General features: G+C 37.2%; 1 protein-coding gene across 2 annotated transcripts in view; it reads right to left on the reverse strand.

Annotated features, from left to right (window-relative positions):
• The window catches only part of KIF21A (kinesin family member 21A), a 95,133-nt gene that overhangs the window by 45,000 nt on the left and 30,011 nt on the right, over positions 1-20,122 (reverse strand). For both annotated transcript variants that reach the window (XM_050892480.1, XM_050892472.1), the window contains exons 2-10: positions 16,656-16,878; positions 15,107-15,289; positions 11,754-11,903; positions 10,907-11,041; positions 7,596-7,763; positions 5,677-5,792; positions 1,942-2,137; positions 929-1,118; positions 143-206 (exon numbers count right to left, since the gene is read on the reverse strand). In XM_050892480.1, coding sequence (XP_050748437.1) covers positions 143-206; positions 929-1,118; positions 1,942-2,137; positions 5,677-5,792; positions 7,596-7,763; positions 10,907-11,041; positions 11,754-11,903; positions 15,107-15,289; positions 16,656-16,878 — 1,425 coding nt within the window. The remainder of the gene's footprint in view (positions 1-142; positions 207-928; positions 1,119-1,941; positions 2,138-5,676; positions 5,793-7,595; positions 7,764-10,906; positions 11,042-11,753; positions 11,904-15,106; positions 15,290-16,655; positions 16,879-20,122) is intronic.

The raw sequence follows: 20,122 nt of genomic DNA on the forward strand, positions 1-20,122 counted from the left end.
ACCAGATGGTCTTCGAACCTGAAGGACCACTGTCCTAAAGGAATCCCCACACAGGAAAACAGCTGAAGTATTTACTTGCTAACACTTCTAGTTTTGTTTTGTTTTTTAATAAAAATTTTTCAAATACGTATTATGCAAATACCTGAGATCTTCAATTTCCTTGATATAATTATGAATCATGTTGCTAATTTCTTCATTTCCTTCTCCTTTGAAGGACAGAGAGAAACAGGGGGTGGGGGGAAGAGAAAGATTGAGAAAGGATGGCAACAGTATGACTATCTGAATACAGCTACTAGGCACAAGGTACCAGCAAAGAGAAACGGTCATATGGGCTATACGTTTAGATCTTATCTGATTTGTAAAATATATTTCCTCCTTAAGCTGCATTAAGTGTTTGGTTCCTCTGTGTCATATGATCAGGATTATTACAAGTAACTTTTTCTATTTCATTTGTTTCCCATATTAGCACCTTTTAACAATACATATACCATAAGTCAAAAGTAACCTGACAAACTGCACAAAAAGAACAATGCAGTCATGGTAAGTGAATTGGTTGATTATTCTATGAGGTGAAAAGCAAGCCAGTATTCACCCATCTGTGTCCAGGTCCTCATCCAAAGCCAAATATTTAAGTCCATGTATAGCTAAGCATACAAGTAATTCCTATCCAAAGGTATTATTTCACATTTCATGTTGCTTGTAGTCCTAAATGAACGGTGAAATCAGGGTACCAAACTATTTCTATTAATAGAAGTCTCCAGAAACAGCAAAAAGAATCAGATGGGGGCCTATCCCTGCCAAAGCAGGTCCTACATTACTGTTACAAAGGCATCACTTCATTCCAAAGGACCCATGAAGCAAGAACATATCACTGATTTAAGTTCATAAACTTACGAAGCAGTCTACGCACAACGCACCCGCAGCATACCTGCTCTGGCTAGCACTTGGTTGGCCTGATCACTCATAAGTTGCGTTATTCTGGCTCTCAGTGCATCAATAGTCTCTTGCATTGCTTTAATTCTAACACGCAGGTTGTTGTTTTCTGTTTGCAGCATCGCATTTTCATGAAACATGTCGTTGATGCTTTCAACACCTTCTTCATCGATAATCCTTTTACCCTTAAGAAAGTAAATATATTTTATTACTAGTAAAGGCTGACCTACACATGAAAAATTTTTAACTTAGCAAAGGCAATCCACAGATTACTTGAAATTCCAAGTAGGCACTCATAGCAAAAGATAATCTTCTCTCAAAAAGTTTAAAACAATCAATAAGTGCATAGTTTTCAAAACACTGATGTCTGGCCAACACCTTAGCATTTGGGTCCTGTGTAATTCCATCTCAGTCTGAAATACAAGTTCTTGAAGAGGTTAAGAAATGAGAACACAATTCTTTATGAAATCAGGATACTACCTTAAGGATAACAAAGGAGGAGGACACTTTGGTAACCACACTTATTGTGAAAACATTATTTGTTTTAAATTTCAGGAAGAAATGGACATTGTGTAGTATGAGTATTCGCCTTATGTAATTTCAAACGTATTTTTAAAACACATTGTTTTAGCTGTCTAGTAAGTTTTTAAAAGCAATACACAGTAACCGTACACATTCATTTATGCACCAGTCTAAACTGGTCATTTTTCCTTTGAAAGTGACTATTTCTCATTGCTGAGCATGACAAGGTTAATTTTTGCCTTTCAAAAAGCAAATAGCATACAGCATCTGTTGACATCACTGGCATTCACTGATGTATCTTTTCTCTGGGGATGCAATCTAAGTTTTCTAAAAACTTTTAATTCCAGTGATTACCAAGTGTGTTGTTTAAGTTAGGGTTGCTATTCAAATTTTTTTAGTGTATGAAGTGGAAATAGCCAACAGAAAAACAAGCTGTAGAACTATAAGCATTTTAAAGTAGAAGAAATCCTAAGAGGATAAACTTACTGTTTTGTATTCCATGAGTTCCATCTGTAGCCGTGTAATCTCACTGCGCAAAGCATTTATTTGTTGACTAGCCCTATCCTGATTAACCATCACCTTGTTCTTGATGTTCCGCGCCCGATTGGCATACTTTAATGTGTTCAAAGTTTCCATGAAGTCTCGATCTGAAGGACTCACGCACGCTATCATGAGTGTTTGACTGGAAGTTAGAAACACAGGTCAGCATTACACATCAAGAACAAAAAGAGTGGAGAGAAGCTAACAGGTCTTCAGGTAGAAGGTGAAACAAGAATAGTGACTTCATAACATTTGTGAAAATATTCCTCTATCTAACTCACAGTAGAAGACTGTCAACCACAAAGTTCAGCACTGTTACATCTTGTATCACCCTAGCATAGCACAGAAGACACTAGATCATTAATTGTTCTACATGTAAAATTATAAAAGCAATTAATTGGTGTTCCTAGAAATGTTTTTCAAATTATATTCAGTTTGCCTAATCATACATAAACTGAGATTTAGGAACTTAAGATCAACCTAAAGTCCTAGACAGTGATTTGGATCACGCAGTTGTCAGGACTGCCTACTCTAATTCCTGAGGTGCCTACCTACTTAATCTGGAAGTTGCCTGAATGCTCATCTTAGCTGTCCATGCATACGCACAACTGCCTAAGGTACCTATTGTCTATGTCAGGTTCTACCGAGATCCAAACTGCCTGAATTCTTCACTGCAAATTATCTCCTGTTCTCCAACAGAAACCCAAAAGCTAGTACTTCTTAGTACATCTGGCTATAACTGTATTTATTCCATGTTTCATAATACCACTGCTTAGAGCACTTCCATAAAAAGCAGCAGGACCTGAGCTCTCAGCCCAAGAGGGCTATGAACAACCATCTTCCTTTCAGGTTCCTACAACTCCCTCTAGCCATCCCATCATGGGATATGCAGGGTGAGGACGTACTCCCTGCTCCAAATGAAAGACTGAGCCGATAGACCAGCAAGAACCAGTGGAACAAAAGCAGAAAAAGGAAAAAAAATTTTCATTCCAACCAAGTGGTTTCATCATTCAACAGGCACATGGAGGAACCGGGGTCCCTTCCCTCACTCCCTGGAGCACACTCATTTCACATCAGATGAGGACAGCCTAGAGGAGTCAGAACCAGAGTTCCAGCTGTAGATCATACTCTGAAGGTGCCTACATGGCCTAAATTCTCAACTGATAGAGGAAAACACCACCTACATTCTCAGGTGATAGAGGAAAACACCTGCATTTGATGGACTGAGTACTCCCTTCCAGGCTTTAGGGGAATTTGCTTCTCTGTTGTATGTTAAAGCTTAGGTGGTTGCATTAGGAAGAGTGCACTGTCTCCAGGGCAATGGAGAAATATCTGCATTAGGCAGACTGGATTCTGATCTTCACTTTCTGTAATTTCAGGCTGAGACAAACAAATTAATCCCTGCAACCCTTTGTGAGGCAAACAACTACCTTCAGCACACACATTGGGAAACTAGCCTGAGGATACAAGGAAGATTCAGTTTCAGCAATTCTTCCTCAGACCTCCCGCATACCTTTGCGTCAGTTCTCCAAACTGTTGGAGTTTAGTCCTCAAGATAAGAATATGCGAGATTAAGAACAAACTTTTAATTCTGACATCAGGACTACTTGTGCTTTCAGTTGAGAATGTGATTACTTTTCTAAATCTCAGAGGACTGGTTCTGCTAGGTGTCTGTCTTGAAAACTGAACAACTTAACTCCACTTTCCTATCTGAATTGTATAATGGACTATATTTTTAAAACACTGTTCTACTCCCTTTATTTTACCACTTCTTTAAACTGCTCCCCCCGCCCCAGAAGTTATGAAAGTTTTCATTTTTCTTATTATAATTATAAAAATCCTTTTCAAAAACACCAATACTCCATATTCTTACTTCAATAATTCAGGAAACATTAATATTTAAACGCTGCTTCAGAACTGTTACAGAATTATATTTAAAATCAGATTATGGTGAGAATAGCACAGCGATACAATGCTTTCATCATCGTTAACTCAGGACTCACTGCAATCTAACCTGAATCACTACTAGTAAATCTTTTTTAAGTATTTGCAAAAGAGAAACAATAATGTGGACTGTAATACCTAGAATGGAATTTGGAAGGCCACGGAACAGGCTAACAGAAACCTAATAATCTGATTTCCCAGAAGAAAAACTGAATATTTATTAAAATTTAGCTTTCCCACACTTTTTGGTTGCCAAAGCATGGATAAGAAATTATTCAAATTGTGTTAATATTTATAATGCTTCCTCAACAGCAAGCTGCTAATTTGACATGTCTCAGCATGTATATCACATAAATAAAAATAGGTGGTGGTGGTGGTGGGGTGTCCACAAATTTAACATCAGTCAGAAATAGAAAGAATATACCTGAATATCCTTGAAAATGCTCTGGGACAGCATTTGCTATCTGTACATTGTACACTAAACTATGCGATTTCTCCTGAAGAACAGGAGGGGGAGCAGTGGAGCTGCAAGATGGGAAAATATTTGAGAGTCAGTATTTCAACAACAGCGCAATTTTAGAAGTGGTTTGAAAAAATGCTGATTAGCTAGTGTATTTGATATAAAATTTAGTCAAGAAATGCTATTTGTAGTTATTTCCAGAAAGAGCTTAGAAGAGCTATGCTCTTGATTTCTGCTGATTTTTTCATAATTCTTGAGTTTCTTCCTCCCTTAACCACTTCTGAAAATTCTAGCCTCTATTTTACTTGTTTTATCTGGCTTTTTGCGTTTCCTCCTTTATTAACATCTTTGCTGCAAGGTGTTACTACAGTTATCTCTGAAGAGCAGAGCAACAATTTAAGAATTCTCTTCCACTTCTCCCTATTCCTTTGTGAAATGCCCAGAAAACTTTCTGCCCTCCTAAAAATAGCAGTCAGCCATATTGGATTAAATAGAGAAATAAGAGTATTACTTTGTACAACACACTCAACTATGCTCCCTTTTGTATTTGTACATGTTAATGTTACAACTACATAATTTGTATTATTTTAATAATTTGTTATTGTTTGCTTAGAGAAAGCTTCCAGGGGTCAAAGCCTCTCTTCCTTGTATATGCAGTAGGTATACAGAACAGGTTCATACAAACAGTTCTGGTGATACAATAATTTGTTTTTATTAGGCTCTAATCCAACATCAGATAACTGGACAGATGCACTATACCCTGAGACATACAACCTTTACAAAAAGATGGCAGTCCCTGTGGTAAGGTGACTCCAAGCTCCTGTGCATGGCAATCAGAGCAAACAATTAAGTGCCATTTAAAAAAAAAGAGTAAGAAAAAAAACTCTGAAGGATAAACTCATCACAGCTTTAAACTATGTTGTAATTAATAAGGCTATAACACAGTAAGAAAGTTTACCATTTATGCTATCTACAATCTAAAGATGTCTTCATGGAAAGGACTTGTCCTGGAAATGGTAACTTCTAAGTAACTCGAAGCCTCACGTCTAGTAAAGCTACAATAACACTGAAAAGAACAGTGCAAAATTCCTCTTTAAAATCTTTTCCCTGCATTGCCAGTGTTTTCTATCACGACAGTAATTTATTTTCAGAACCTCCCTCCAACAAAAAGAGTAGCTATTTTTATCATTGTTTAATGTTTATTTCACTTTCTTAAGATTATGTACTCATTCATGCTCATTCACAATGAAATACATAAAATGTTCTAGTTTTCATACCTGTTTCCCCCAAGAGAGTCTTGAAGTAGCCTTGTAAGCTTTGAATCTCTGTATGGTACGTGAGTTGCCTTCTTACTTTTATCTCCGAGTGCACTTATTACGTTGCCAAGTGCCAGCTATAAAACACCAAATCATGCAATGCACAAGTTAGAATCAGTTCCTGAGTAGTTTTGCTTTAAAAACAGCTATAAACTCAGGTCTGCATATTGTGAAAAAAATGAATATACTCATGAAAGTTAACAGAAAAAACATTTCTGAAGATTTTTACATCTATAAACTTTTGTGCTATCAACGGTGAATCAGATGACCTGCAGTCTGGTATCTGCAAGTGCTAAGTGCTTAGCACAATTTGTGTGCACTGTCTATTGATATCTCATGTCAGTCGCAAACTAAAGTTAGAATTACTTCATGTAACAAACATTTACTTTCTATTATTATTAAAGCTGATCTCTACTTCTAGCAGTTGTTATATTCTTTTAAAATTAATTTTATCAATCTGCTTTATGCTAGATTTATAATAAAATATGGGGCATTCATATGAAAAAAACCCAGAATTTACTACCTCTACAGATGTGAAATAAGGAACATCTGATGAAGACTTAAGCATTTAAGGCTTGAAATTATGTAGTCCATGGCTATCCTATTTCATTGCTAAAAGTGTCTAATTCATGTTTATAAACAACCTAGCATTTGGCTGTAAAATTATTTTTAATGTGCAACTGCACGTACTTCAATCATATGCCAAACTAAAGAACATTCCTCTAGATGGCACCCTGTACAGCCAGTTCTTAGTCTTGAAAATTGTCTTACTGCATCCAGCAGTTGAAGAACTGTGTATACACCACATTCTGTGACTGCTTTGAAGCGTTTAAATGACTTTCAATCTGTTTCCCAAAGCTGAGGGCTGGAATTCACTGTAAATGAAAGTTTTGTGATCATTTAAAAATATTACTTTTATCACACCGATTTTCACCTTCGTGCATTCTGTATCCTACTTGTTAAGGATATATCTACGTCATCTAAACCCCCAAATTTCTGTTGGCTTTGTGCTTATATCAATGATGAAATTGAACTTAATTCTTTTTCTCTTCCATATAATATAAGCAGAATAACTACAGAATATAACCACTGTCTTGATGGCAAGAGAATCACTAAGAAAGTTCGAGTTGCAGAATACCTCTCTGGTACTACACACTAGACCAGAAGAGAGACATGTTTTCACATATAAAACAAACATGTATTTCTGCGTCTGTCTGAGAATTGCACAGAGCCTCCACACAGCTAAGCAGCTCAAAACAAAGGCATGAAACTACAACCTCCACTGATAATCATCAGCTCTACTTTTCAGTGTAGTTAAGTAAAACATTTAATACAGTTAATTAAAAAAACTACATAGAGAGCCAGTACACAGACAAAAAAAAAAAAACACAAAGTGATGCTATAAATTAGAAATTTTGTTTCTACTTAGAAGTGTTTTGCCTAGGGTTGTTTTACATTATGGTTCATAATTATACAAAGAACCAGCATTTATTGATCAATTAAGCTTATTCATTGTCCCCTTTTTACATGCCTGTACTCCTTGCAAACTCCTTGTAATGTTCTCCAAGTGTTTGGGTCTTGGCAGAATAAAAAGTAAAAAAATGAAAGGAACTCGACAATATCTTTTAAGAGTTAGAGTAACTAACTATATTTCACAACAGTTATAAGTACCATAATTTGCTAGTTAGGGTCTAGTACAACCAAGAAAACGTTAGCAAGCCAGAATCCAGTAAGAATCAATATATACTGTTATGTCTCATGCTACAGTCCTTGTTCTGCACATGATCCATTTCTACTTTAGGGATTACTAAAAACAAGTGATCCAAAAAGGAAGAGAAGATGGTACAAACAGCCTATGGAAACAAGTTGTATAGTCTTACTAGTCCACAGTTGATAGAAATGCCTTCTTTCGCCCTTTCTCCTGTAGCTCCTGTTCGCTTTAACCTTTCAGATCCCGCTAGATCAACAAAATGGAACTTGGCAGTAAGAGTTTCAAATTCATTCATCTCAGAAGATTCAGATATTATCCTGTTATCGGTGGCATTATCCTGAAATAAAGAAAAACCCATAAAGCTTGGTAAGATCTTTCACATTAACGTTTGTCTACTGGAAAGTTCAATCAACAATTATTTACAAGACTACCTATTTGTCAGGTCCAGCTCCTTCCTTATTTACTCATTCTCTCAAAAAAAACTATCTCCATTTTAATCATATGTACTAATATATCTTTCTTGAAGACCCAGATCTGGATGCATGTGAATACCAATTACTTTAAGTATGAACTACAATTGTTTCTTGATGGAGGAACACTGGGATACATATATTAAAACACATAAGTTCTCAGCAAGGTGGGCAACGAAATTTGTACCTCTCCTGGAATGCAAGTCTTAAATCAATTGTCAAAGGAAATTGATTTAAACAAAAACAAACTAATTATATTATTACCCCCCAAAATTACCAGACCCACTTAGTTCATAAACCTGCCAAATAACTGAAAGATATTGATTTTATACCTCTCTAATCCCTATCATCAGCATCCCTGTGGCATGATTCTTCAACATTATTTTAGGAATTATTTTTTTAAGCCAGTTTTCCTAGCAGCCAGTATTCCACCAACACTTCTGACTTGACCAGAAAATAAGGATAGCAGAGGGAACAAGGAAAAGAGAAGAGGTTCCTGTCTCTCCCGCCCCCCCAAAGTAAGCTGTAGTGACTGGCACTTGACGCATGCCTCCATCAGTGCAGTCTGCCCAGGAACACACTGCACTACGGGCAGGTACCATAGCCTCAGCCTCTTTCCACTTCACGTCCCAAAGCACAGCAGCAAAATTATCCTTTTTCATTAGATAATCCCAAGCTTTGTTCTGTCAGTTAATGTAGCTGTACCACATACTGTGGAGTTTTATTTTACTCTAAGTATAGTTAGACTTGTTGTCAGGAAAGCAACACTGAATGAGAAAAAAAAAAAAAATCTTTAAATCACTCACTTCTTGACCTTCCTGGTAAGATACCCATTGCAGGGCAATTTCTACCTACTTGTCATGGCGGCATGTAATAGGCATATAAATCCAGTACACACTCAATATAACGTATTCACACAGCCCAATCTACATGCTTTATTAGGAATTTCTATCACAGTAAGCATAGATTGTTCTGGTTTTGCTTTAAAAAAAACCCTCAGGTATTCTGTAGCAATGATCTTTATGCCCTTGGTCAGCTAGCCCACCGCTCCCTTCACTACTGCAAGGGGTAATGCGTGTCTCTGCAGACCAAACCATTCTCATGGTAGTTAAACATCTCATGCTTCTTAAGGGATCTCCTTTTGTAGCAGTTTCAGAAGAGAACAGGAATTGTGCTACTTCCACAAGACCGGAAATCACTATTTCTGATATTTTGACATTTACACTGCTGTGGACCACACTCTCTTTCCCAGCCCTCAAAGTAATGATTAATGCATCCTTTCACTCTCACTTATTTAGTAAGTCAAATGTACATCCAGAAACTTCTGAGAAGCATGAATGGTGTGAACACAGCGCAAGGAGCCGCGTGTCTGTGCACTGCAGCCCTGGCTGCCTGCCCACACCGGGCACCGGCGACCGCGCGCTGAGGGGACACAGCCAACGTTGTCATCCGAGGAGGAGAAACTGCGTTGCCCTAGTAACAAAGGTCTCCGAAAACTGTTGTCTACAGAAACTTGAGCTGCATCTCTCCTGGCCACCCAATAATAGCTCGCGTTACTTTATATTCCAGGAGCATTCAGAGGCCAATGTCAGGTCTAACCTCTACTCTCGTAAACACCACAGGGAAAGAAGAGGGTGCCGTCTTCACAGATTTAAGGATCTAGCAATGCCCAGCTCCAGACAGTCAAATTATCTTGCTCATCTCTCCCAAAAAAAGGAGAAACAAAACACAGTTTGACATAAGGCAGAAGGCAGCCACCCATTCCTCTAACACAAGCCTCTGTTAAAAACCAGGCAGAGCCAGGCAAGAGACCTGCGGGTGGCTCGGCTGGTGGGGGAGGCTGCAAGTGCACCAGCGCAGGTGGATCGCTGTGCTGACAGCCTGCAGGAAAAGAGGCTCCCAGATGAGTTCTCACTCCCCAGCTACATGGACAGTTTTCAACAAAATCTCCAAGCAGATAGTGTCACCAAGCAGTGACTGAGGTGCCCCGTCTGGGCTCCGAGTGTGATGCCAGTCCCTCCCAAGTGAGAAGACAGACAGCTGTCCGCACCACCAGATCCACAGTTTCAGCGTGGAAAGCAGGAAGAAGTGTTTTTAACAGGTGTATAAAGCAGGTCTACATACCACAAAGGACCAGGGAGCGACCCTCATTTTGCCTGCAAATGATTATTTGTAGTGTTAACAAAAAAAAAAAAAGGCAACCCCTCCCCCCCCTCCAAAGCACTACAAATCCAATTCGCTGTTCCACATGCCTAAAAATGTGGTATCTATGTGTAAAATGCTAGCCAGATACTTAGGAGTTCACCAAAATATTTTAAAATTTTGACACCTTTATAATAATCAAATTAAGTCTCCCTGAAGCTACTGTAGTTTTCAGTAATACGGATTTGTTCAGAACTCTCCTCTTTACAAGATACACCAACAGCAACTAACAACTGAACATTCACATGAAAAATCTTCTACAGAACAGCTCCGTGTACACTCATAGTTTAAATTTCAGGTTAAGTGCATAGACTTAACAACACATCTAAACCCCAAATATATATCTATTTAAAATAAATACACTAAGCCTCAGAATCAAATGCTTTTCTACTTGCTCCTTTTTGCATATCAACACTTAATCTGGAACATCCAAGCATTTTCAGTTAGTTGACTGCAAGCTTAAACCCACTAACTACTAAGACACTTAAAACCACTTTCCCAATTAAAGACAAATTATATTTTAACTTTCTTACTTGTGTACGTTGCAACGAAATACTGAAGGAAACGCTAGAGGAGAATGGGCAGGTTCATGTAAGAGGCTGCAGTTTATGGTTGCCTCTGGCTAGAGGATGGTTACATATGCACAGATTAAATCAAATTATTACAATGCTTAGCAAATTCATCAAGCATGATGATGACTGTAGCATCTTTACTAAGCGCAATTCAAATAGCAGTGGCTGCCAAAACAATATTCACATTTTGAAAAATAGTTACTAAAGTGAAGTTTAATAACAGCAAAGATACGTACAGTGTTAAATGCAGGACAGACTCTGGTTTGACATAAGTGTATAGTAAAGATAGCATGTGACCGTGAGCTCTGAACATTCATCTGAGTACTGGCAGTGGTTCGAGACAAAGCCCCCAGCTTCAAGCACTGCATCATCTAGAAAACAGACAATAAGTACATTGCATTGCTTGCAGTTTAAATAAAAAGTGTTCCTATAATGCTTATTATTTTGGATATAAATAAGCTTTTTCTCTTTGCTACGATTTCAGTTCCTATATGCTAAAAAGCACAAAGATTCTTAAATAAGCAAACAAAGTATTTTTTGCGGTTTCTGAAAGAAAACACTTAAATCTTTGTACCCCTCTTTTTACTGTCCCCTGGTAGCAACACAGCAATCTTCCTTCTATTCACCTGTGGCAAAAATGTACAATGTTTGTACTTTTTATACAAAAACGTACAGTACAATAACATTTGTATTCAGATTTGCAATGCACATGAACAGCAGTTTATCTCACATCAGTCATCATGCAAAGCTTTCCTGTCACAGGAAAAATAATATATAAAAGATTTGGGAGATCATATTTACACACGTGCCAAAATTCTCTCTCCCAGCAGAACTATATTATTAGCAAAAGTCTATTTCTAGCATTAAGTGAAAGTGGTATGCACTTAATATCAAACTTTTATCAGATTTAAGGCTACCAAAAATAAAGAAAATAAAAATTTCAGCTAAATTTTACACCTAAGTTGTCCAAGATGCAGATGTTAGCAAGCATAATATCTATTTTTAACTGCTTATCAAAACATACAGACAACATTTTTAGAATGCACTTGGTATGCTACAGAGTAATTTATTTTCAATTATCACCTCCGATTCTCCATTCACAGTTCGGGTTGTAACACCCACTGTATAAATTCCTCCTGCTGAATCTTCATGTATTTTAATATTTGATTTTTTATTCTTTGCATCAATATCACGTGTGGTATCAAACAGATCAAGAATTTCTTCATTGTAAAGCTGAGGAGAAAAAAAAAAGGCAAAAAAAGTATATTACTTTAGGAAGGAATTCCTCCAAAGACTAACAAATCCATGCATGGCACATACAGAAAGTTCTAAAAATCCAAATGCCAAGGCTCTCAAAAAAGGATGCTGTGAAACATTCAAACTTACAAGGACAATGGATGATAGACAGAGCATCTGCAAATTAAGTCACCTGCACACGTTACTATTATGCCACCCAAAGAAGCAGTAACTTCCTCCACATTGTCAGCTCTGGGAGAAAATTCTTTGGTGGGACTAGGGAAGGGGAAGCACCGAATGCCAGCAGAACAATGGCAGCAGTCGTTTCTGTGGCAGGCACCTGCTGTCTTCAGGTTTGACCTTCTGCAACTCTCCAAACACTTCCAACTCACTCCATTTGCTCTCCCTGCCATCACCCCTTTTCTCACCCCCTCTCTCACACCTTAATAATTCTATGTCTCTTTCATTTAGATAAACTGTTCCTGCCCCGGAAGGAATTTAACATATAACAGTTTTTGTGCAAGCTGCTTATTAAAGACACCAACCAGCAGGCCAAAAATACTATGGCACGGTTTCTTGAGCAGGGCTTTTGTACTTTCCTCCATACAATACCTACCCTTTGGTGCCCCAGATTTAGTTACAACTTTCAGGCACAATCATATGAACAGCAGCAACTCTTTATTACATGTTTCAGGCTGCTTAATGTTTACTGCCTGTTTCACTGGGTCTCCTGAAGGTAAGTACATGTACATTTAGTGGTCCTTCAACTCAGTATCATTAAGCAGATCAGACTTAGGTCAGTAAATGGTATCAGAACCAGGAAAGACACCAGAAATTACTATGCAGGTATTGGTGCTCAAGGAGATGGATTATCATTTCACAAGAATGTTCTGAGTTTTAGGAGAGGTGTTTAGATCCAATTGAAGATACAGGGCAAACATTAAAAAAAACAAACCAGAAAAAGCAGCATCCCACAGGGAATCTCATGGCTCAGGTCTCTGCTGATGTACACTGGAACAGTTCCAGTGTCTTTAATTTGGTTATACCAATTCACTTCAGCAGAGCTTAGGCCAGACTGATTAAATCCCTGATCAAAGTCCCTAGGTAAAAGCCAAAGAACCACTGCAATAGATCTGTATTCACCCAACGTACTTTTTCATACATTGAAAGCAAGAGGCTTTCCCCTCTCACCAGACAAAATCCATCCTTGAGAAGAAAAGGCTCAGCATTTGTGAGTGTGATGGGTTTAATTCTTTACATATTAAAAAGGAATTATATGTAATTATTAGGCACAAATATTATAAGTAGGAGCCTTCTTACTAATGTTTTACCTTGCTAAGTGCAAACAGATGCCACAATTTAGAGAGGATCCTGATAATGCACCTACAATCGCATGGGACTGCATATGCCTATCTTTTGGAAAAGTTAGCAGGAAAGCAAGGAGTTAAGAGAGGCAGACTGCAGCAAACTAAAGAAAAGCAAGAAAGTAGCAAACAGAAGTCACTGTTCCCAATAGTTATCAGCTGTCAGATTTCAAAGTTATTCCAAAATAAAACCTTGCTTCAACTTGTTCAATAACTAAATTATTGTTTATGTAAGCCAGCTCTAATGGTAGATAGGATGGGAGGAAGAGGATACTGTCTGATACAAAAGTAGTGTATAATAGGTAACTAATCAGAAAAAACTCTTTCTGGGAAAGCGCCGATTTAGCCTCAGTACAATAAAAAAAAAATCTATCAAAAAAGTGACATTTTGTTAAGGGAGAAACTATTATATACATCATTTAACCTTTCTCTAAATTAAACAAACAAGACGGGTTTTAGTACATACATTTCATCCGAAATACGTTGTAATGGATGCAATTCTGCATACCATTATCACTGTAACATTCAATTACTGCTCTGTATTTTGGGACTATCGCAGTCACATTTGTAATGTTTTGTCAAAAAACACAAGGAATTCAGAAACTACACTGGTTACTGCTCCTTACGCTACTACTGTTGCAGCTGCCTAAGCAGAAACGAAGCTGCAGCTCCTCAATGTTCAAACACAAAGAACAGAAGAGTACAGCATTCTCACGGCCCATGCTCAAGCCTAGACTCTCTCTAGGCAAACATTAGCCAGAGCAAAAAAAAAGTTCTGCTTAAGGTTAGCAGTGACAAACCTATACTAGTGCAAAACTAATGCCAGCTTGTTAATCTTTAAAACAATTATAGGAACATACGACTAAAGGACCTAGTTTACTTCAGCAGTAATAAAACCAACAGCTTTTCTCTTGGGTAATATAAAAGTGGGTGTCCCCCACCCCAAGTAGATAAAGTTGCAAATACTGAACTAAGTAATACACATTTACACCTGCTCTTCCTTAAATTGATTCTTCCTCTCTGTGTGCTTGAAGTATTAGATTTTGCAGCTTGGTAATGAATGTAAACATGTTATGCCCAAATCAATCAATTTAAAAAACAGTTCCATGGGCAGGAGACACAGCATAAAAGCTGCAAGACTTAAACCAACAGCTGCTGCAGGTCAGAAAGATCAGAAATGTTATGGCCTTTCTTACCAGTAGCTATGTCTACAAGAAAACACAAAGGGAACAGGTTTTCCACAGCACTGACCCAGGTTGTCTGTGGGTCTAATGAAAGAGGAAACAGTGACATAGAAGCTAAATCCTAAACCATTGGGGAATCACAGAAAGAGGTATTTTTATGCTAGGTTTCTTCTTTGGTGAAAAGAATATAACAAGTCTCCTGAACAGATTTTGAAAGCTAAAGAAATCTATGCCAAAGTGACAAAAGCAGGTGAAGCATCGTCACTACTCAAAGGCACAAAGTACAATTGATTTTTTTTATAGTTTCTTGCTCTAAGGTTTTGTAAAGAATTACAAACAGGCAAGACCAACAGGCACCACAAAGAAGTGTGTGCTGCAGAAAGGGATAAATGCTAATATAACTATTTCTACACTTCAAAATAATGCTGTAAAGAAAACTACTAAAATAATTGGAATAAGATAAAAAGGCTCTTTTTCATAAATTGAAGAGCTGAAGCAAACTCCATAAAATTTCCTTTTGAAGTCTTTGACTGAAGATTAATTCAAAATATCTTGTGGGAAATGAATGTAAAATTAGCAACCAGAAAAAATGTTTAATTTGCTTTCTAAAAAAATACATGAAGTTACACACACAAATACAGATCATATTTACCTCTAAGAACTGTGCATTCACTTTAAAATCTGGAGGTGGAAGTCCTTGTTTAATAGCAGCTTGTTTTTTTTCTTCAATACATCTGAAAAGATGCTTAACAGCACGTGATATAATCCCTTGCTCCTCTTCTGTTATGTTGACATCAAATCCAGTGCCCATGGTGTATGTTTTGCCAGCACCTGTCTAAATTGAAAAAGGACTAGTCACTAGAACTCATTAATAGTACCGAATCATCACAGAGAAATGCAGTTTGCGAACACTAGTGCTAGATAGTGACTACTAAGTCAGTTTGTCATTTTTATAGTATTAACATGCACAATAACAGGCCATTTTGAAAAATGGATAAACAGTAGAAGTTGGACAAACTCTACTGTTTATCCAGAGATCACATACAAGACAGCAGGGACCAGTTCAATCTTTCACAACCTTTCCCCTACAAGCTTCCTCTAAGCTGCTTACATGAGCCTTGAGCTATCATCTCTGAGGTGAAAAGAATAGTTAATGTTTTCAACCAAGACTGTTAATTAAAGCATATATTTTGGAGGTAGAAGCAGCATTTGCAATTCTTTACTGAAGCAGATCAAATGACTCCCTTAATTATGATGTCTGAATATCTCAGGAAGAATATTACCATTGTTCTCAATTTATAGACAGCACTGAAGAATACAAGCTGTACCTTCACTAGGAAAACAGCTTAATTAAATGTGAAGTCCTATAGAAGACAAGGTAGTGTTGTGTTTTCACTTAATTAGTGGGTCAAGTCTAAGACAAAGATAGTATCACACAGCTCAATGTAATCTACTAAACTGGATCTGCAAACTGCTTTGTTTCACTAGGACTAGACTTCACCTAGCTAACTTGAGATACAACATTTAACAGTGGTGAAATTCAGCATCCAAGACCAAATTTTCTGCAATTGGTTCCTAAAGGAATATTCAGAAGACAGTAACACATTCTCTATACTGTGCTCAATGATATTTCAGCTTTGAAAAGTAAAATGTGTGCCCAGTGTACTGAGAGGGTGTGTTCTCTATGAAAAGTTCTCTGACTTTGGAATCTGATCTCTACATTTTGCCCAGAAACAAACAACATGGTCTGAAGTTCCCTAGGATCTATTTTAAAAAAACTCCTCCTCCCAAAAGCATCTGAAAACTAGAGGGATGGATAATTGCTCAGAAAAGAATCTCGGTACAACCTCTATGTATATATCAACTGATTAAGTCACTAATTTGTATTGCTGCATTGGAATGAATTCAGGAATTATATGGACTCACGCTATTTTCAGCACTACTATTAATTCAGACCTACTGCCTATATATATATATATATATAGACACACACATATACACATATATTTCCTGTGTTTCAATTGCCATTCTGCGCAGAATCTATACAACTCCTAAGCAGTATCCTACAGGATATCTTGTTTAAAATAAAACCAAGATGCTAAAAAAACAGGTTCATGCATTCTGAAATTTAAGAGAAAGATCAGTTACAAGAAACTGTTTATTCCAAACTAAATACTTTAAAATAAAATTGTAAAGCTTACTTGGCCATAAGCAAAGACAGTGGCATTATAGCCTTCAAAGCAACCTTCAATTAGTTTTTCTATACACTGTATATAGATCTCTTCTTGCTGTGAGTCAATGTTAAAGACGTAATCAAAAGTGAAGGCCTTATCTTTTCCCAAGAACACTTGAGGTTCACCAGGTGTGACAGATGTACAAATATGGCATCCTTCAATCTTCTCTTTGGCTAGCTGTGGTCTAATTCTGTTTTGGAAGAGACATAAAGAACTATTAGAAATTCTCATCATCTCAGAAAGAGCAGCATACAAACAATGTAAATAAGAGATCTAAAAGAATTCCTTACTGACTGAAAAATGAGAATTTTTCATCAAGCCAGGAAGCTTCCAGCTGTCTGAGCCACAGTACTGACTGTATCAGAACCCCACACATACAACTGTTCATGCAAATGATGTTATCTTCCCTGAAGGTCCACTTACCAACTTCAAGTTAACAACCTGCCTAGAAATCTGAATGTTTCTGTATGTATGCCATGCATTACTAAAGATTAACTTGCATGATCCGTTTCAGACTTTGAAATCAAGCTTTCCAGTTTTACCAGATTTCTTCATGCTTTCACTGCAAAAATGGATTTTTTTTTTTTTAGTGGCAACAGAAATATGAAAAAATGCAGGATAGTTTAAGTAGTAATTTGGGAGCAAGGACCCCCAAAGCCTACATATCATCTTAAATGAAAACTTCCTTGCTACGAGAGCAAGGAAAAGGCTCACATTTCTTCTTTTCCTTTGACAGGAAAGGAGCTTTGTCACAGCCAGAACACTTCTGTGAAATGTTTGGTTTCGGTGAAGCAGCATACATTCAGAGGAACAAAAAGAACAATTTCTAACAAGTTCTAAAGGTAACAGTGTCTCATTCCTCATTATTTCTCCACTGAGACAAATTCCAGCTTTTATTTCTGTTTGTTCAGTTTCTGACAAACTACTTCATAGTACACAGCCATCTCAGACTTCTTATATTCTATCATTTTATTAATTCCTCTGCATTCTTAATAGTCTTGCAGTCTTGTCAAAATTGAATTCATGTAGTAGCTCCATGACTAAAAAGGATTGTGGAAGTTTGTGATTCAATTGGTTTAGTGGTTAACTATCAGGAAAAAACAACTCTGGCCAACACAACATATTATTCTAGCTGTAATTAACTAATAATTTGTTTACAAAATTACCTTTTTTAAAAGTGCTTCCAAGCTCTCAAAGCAGCACCAAATTAAAAAAAGTGTGCTACTTAAAAGACAGGGGACAAATAAGGCTATATATAAGGGTCATAAAGCGTCAGCAGTACAGCTACATACAAACAAAATCATGGAATATTTAATATAGATTCTCCATTTATATCAAACTTCAAGTACCTATATTTACCTCAGTGTGGCTACTTTCAGTTACACAATGTCAAAGCTGAAGATGTGTATACACAGAGTATACTTTAAAGGCACATATTCATTTCATACTCTATGCTTTAAGGGCCATATCTCCATTAGTGTTTGGTTTGGAATAGCTGTGCTGTCTTGAAGCAAATTCCCCTGACATCTTCACTTATCACATGTTGGTTTGGATCACAGACCAGTTTCAGTGTGCACAAATTATACCCCTTTCAGAGGAAACTAAGCCAAAACACTCCACTCCAAACAGATGAAAATTGTTCCAAAAACTAATGGAAACATAAGGGCCCAAAGCTACCTACTGATCTACTGCAACTGTGCCAATGCTTGCTGATGCAGAGAGAGCTAGTCTCCAACAACTCTGAGTGGACTGCTGCAGACCAATTCAAATTATATCAGCACACATATAACTTTAGTTCAAGTTAGAAATATCCTGTTTAAAAAAAAAAAAAAAAAAAAAATCACACAGAGCACAATGTATCTTCTTTTTGTTACAGATTACAATTTCTTCACCCAAGGATGTGCATCGCTGTCAGGAATATTTTTCAGAGTTTTTGTTCTAAAGGTTTCTTTATATCCCACTGTGTGACACTAGAGAACAACCATAATTTATTTGTAAGGTTTTCTGCACACTAATTCCTTTACAGAAAATTCATTCATGATCAGGAGGTACCTCCCTTGTCAGCATACCCTCTAGTGTGGAGTGGAAATTAAACAAACCTTTGAAAAATATCATTAAAAGGAACAATTATATGATGTGTAAAATAGGCACAAATATTGTACAAACAGTATTTGCATTTAATGACATGGAGTGTGTAATATAGGTCACAGATTTTCTCTCTAACATCATAATCATCTTAATTTTTTTTTTCCCTTAAACAAGAACGCTAAAAATAATTCAGGACTTACATAGCTCCTTCACTAACAAACAATTTCATCCACTAGCACGTGTGTCCACTAAACACAAAACCTGACAAACACATACCTAAGCTTGTAATAAAGTTACTTTGTTCTAGACTAATGAACTTTTTACAATAAAATAGCTTTTATTTCTAGGTAGAGAGAGAAAGTCTTCAAAGAGAAATCAATCATATGCCGTTCCTAAAAGCACTCTACACAACTGGAAAAAATTGAGCAAATAAAACATTGTCGTATGCTGCCTGTAACACTTAATATTTAGAAAACTCCAACTTGGTAGGTTATTCCGCTGCCTTATTTTAATGCCATGAAGTCAGTCAGATGCAAGCTTCTTTTTCAGACTAGGCACTCTTATTCTTTCACTAATCCAGTGCAGACAGCACAAAGGCAATCAATTGTTCTTACAAGCCTGAACTCTGAGGGCTTCTAAAGCTCCAGAGGTACTTCTCACATTGTTTTCTAGTACAAGAAAGCCTAGAAAGACCTTTTCTAAAAATCAAGATGGAAAACACGTTTTCAAAATTATGTAACCTTTTGTCCATCCCCAAAACCCAACCTCCCCCCAGTTCTCAAAGGCTTTTAGCACTAAGTTGTAGAATGAAGGTTGACAACTTAAAAAAAAGTTTTTCCTCATATATTTTCATGCCATCTTTTTTAAAAAAAAAAGTTCAAAATTAATTTTCTACCCTGAGGAACTGATACAGTTATGACAGGTGCTGAATACTTTTCTCCTTTCTACTACTAAGTAAAGGCTCAGAGTGACCACAAAGAGCAACAGCATGCCTAAAATATCAATGATTTGCATGATAATTATTACAGAGATGACAGGACTGTAAAGCGAGCAGTTTCGATGTCGGCCTGCAGAGACTTCCCATGAGAATTCTCCCAGCTAGCTCCCTGCCTTGCAGCCGGGCAGCACCTCCGAGTGCTCTGCTGCTATAAAACCCAGCACAACAGCAAACTGCAAGTGCATTACGTGTGACCATAATCAGGCCACAGCAAGATACCATTCCAGAGACCAGCTGAGCTGATGGAAATCTGTGTCACTACTAGCAGCTTGATACCAGCTCAATCACTTCCCCTGGGTTGTAACACAACATCCAGAAACCCAGCAGCAATGATGGTGACCTTCCTCCC

The sequence above is a fragment of the Gymnogyps californianus genome, chromosome 1 (genome assembly GCF_018139145.2).
Source record: "Gymnogyps californianus isolate 813 chromosome 1, ASM1813914v2, whole genome shotgun sequence".
NCBI classification, from domain to species: Eukaryota; Metazoa; Chordata; class Aves; order Accipitriformes; family Cathartidae; genus Gymnogyps; species Gymnogyps californianus.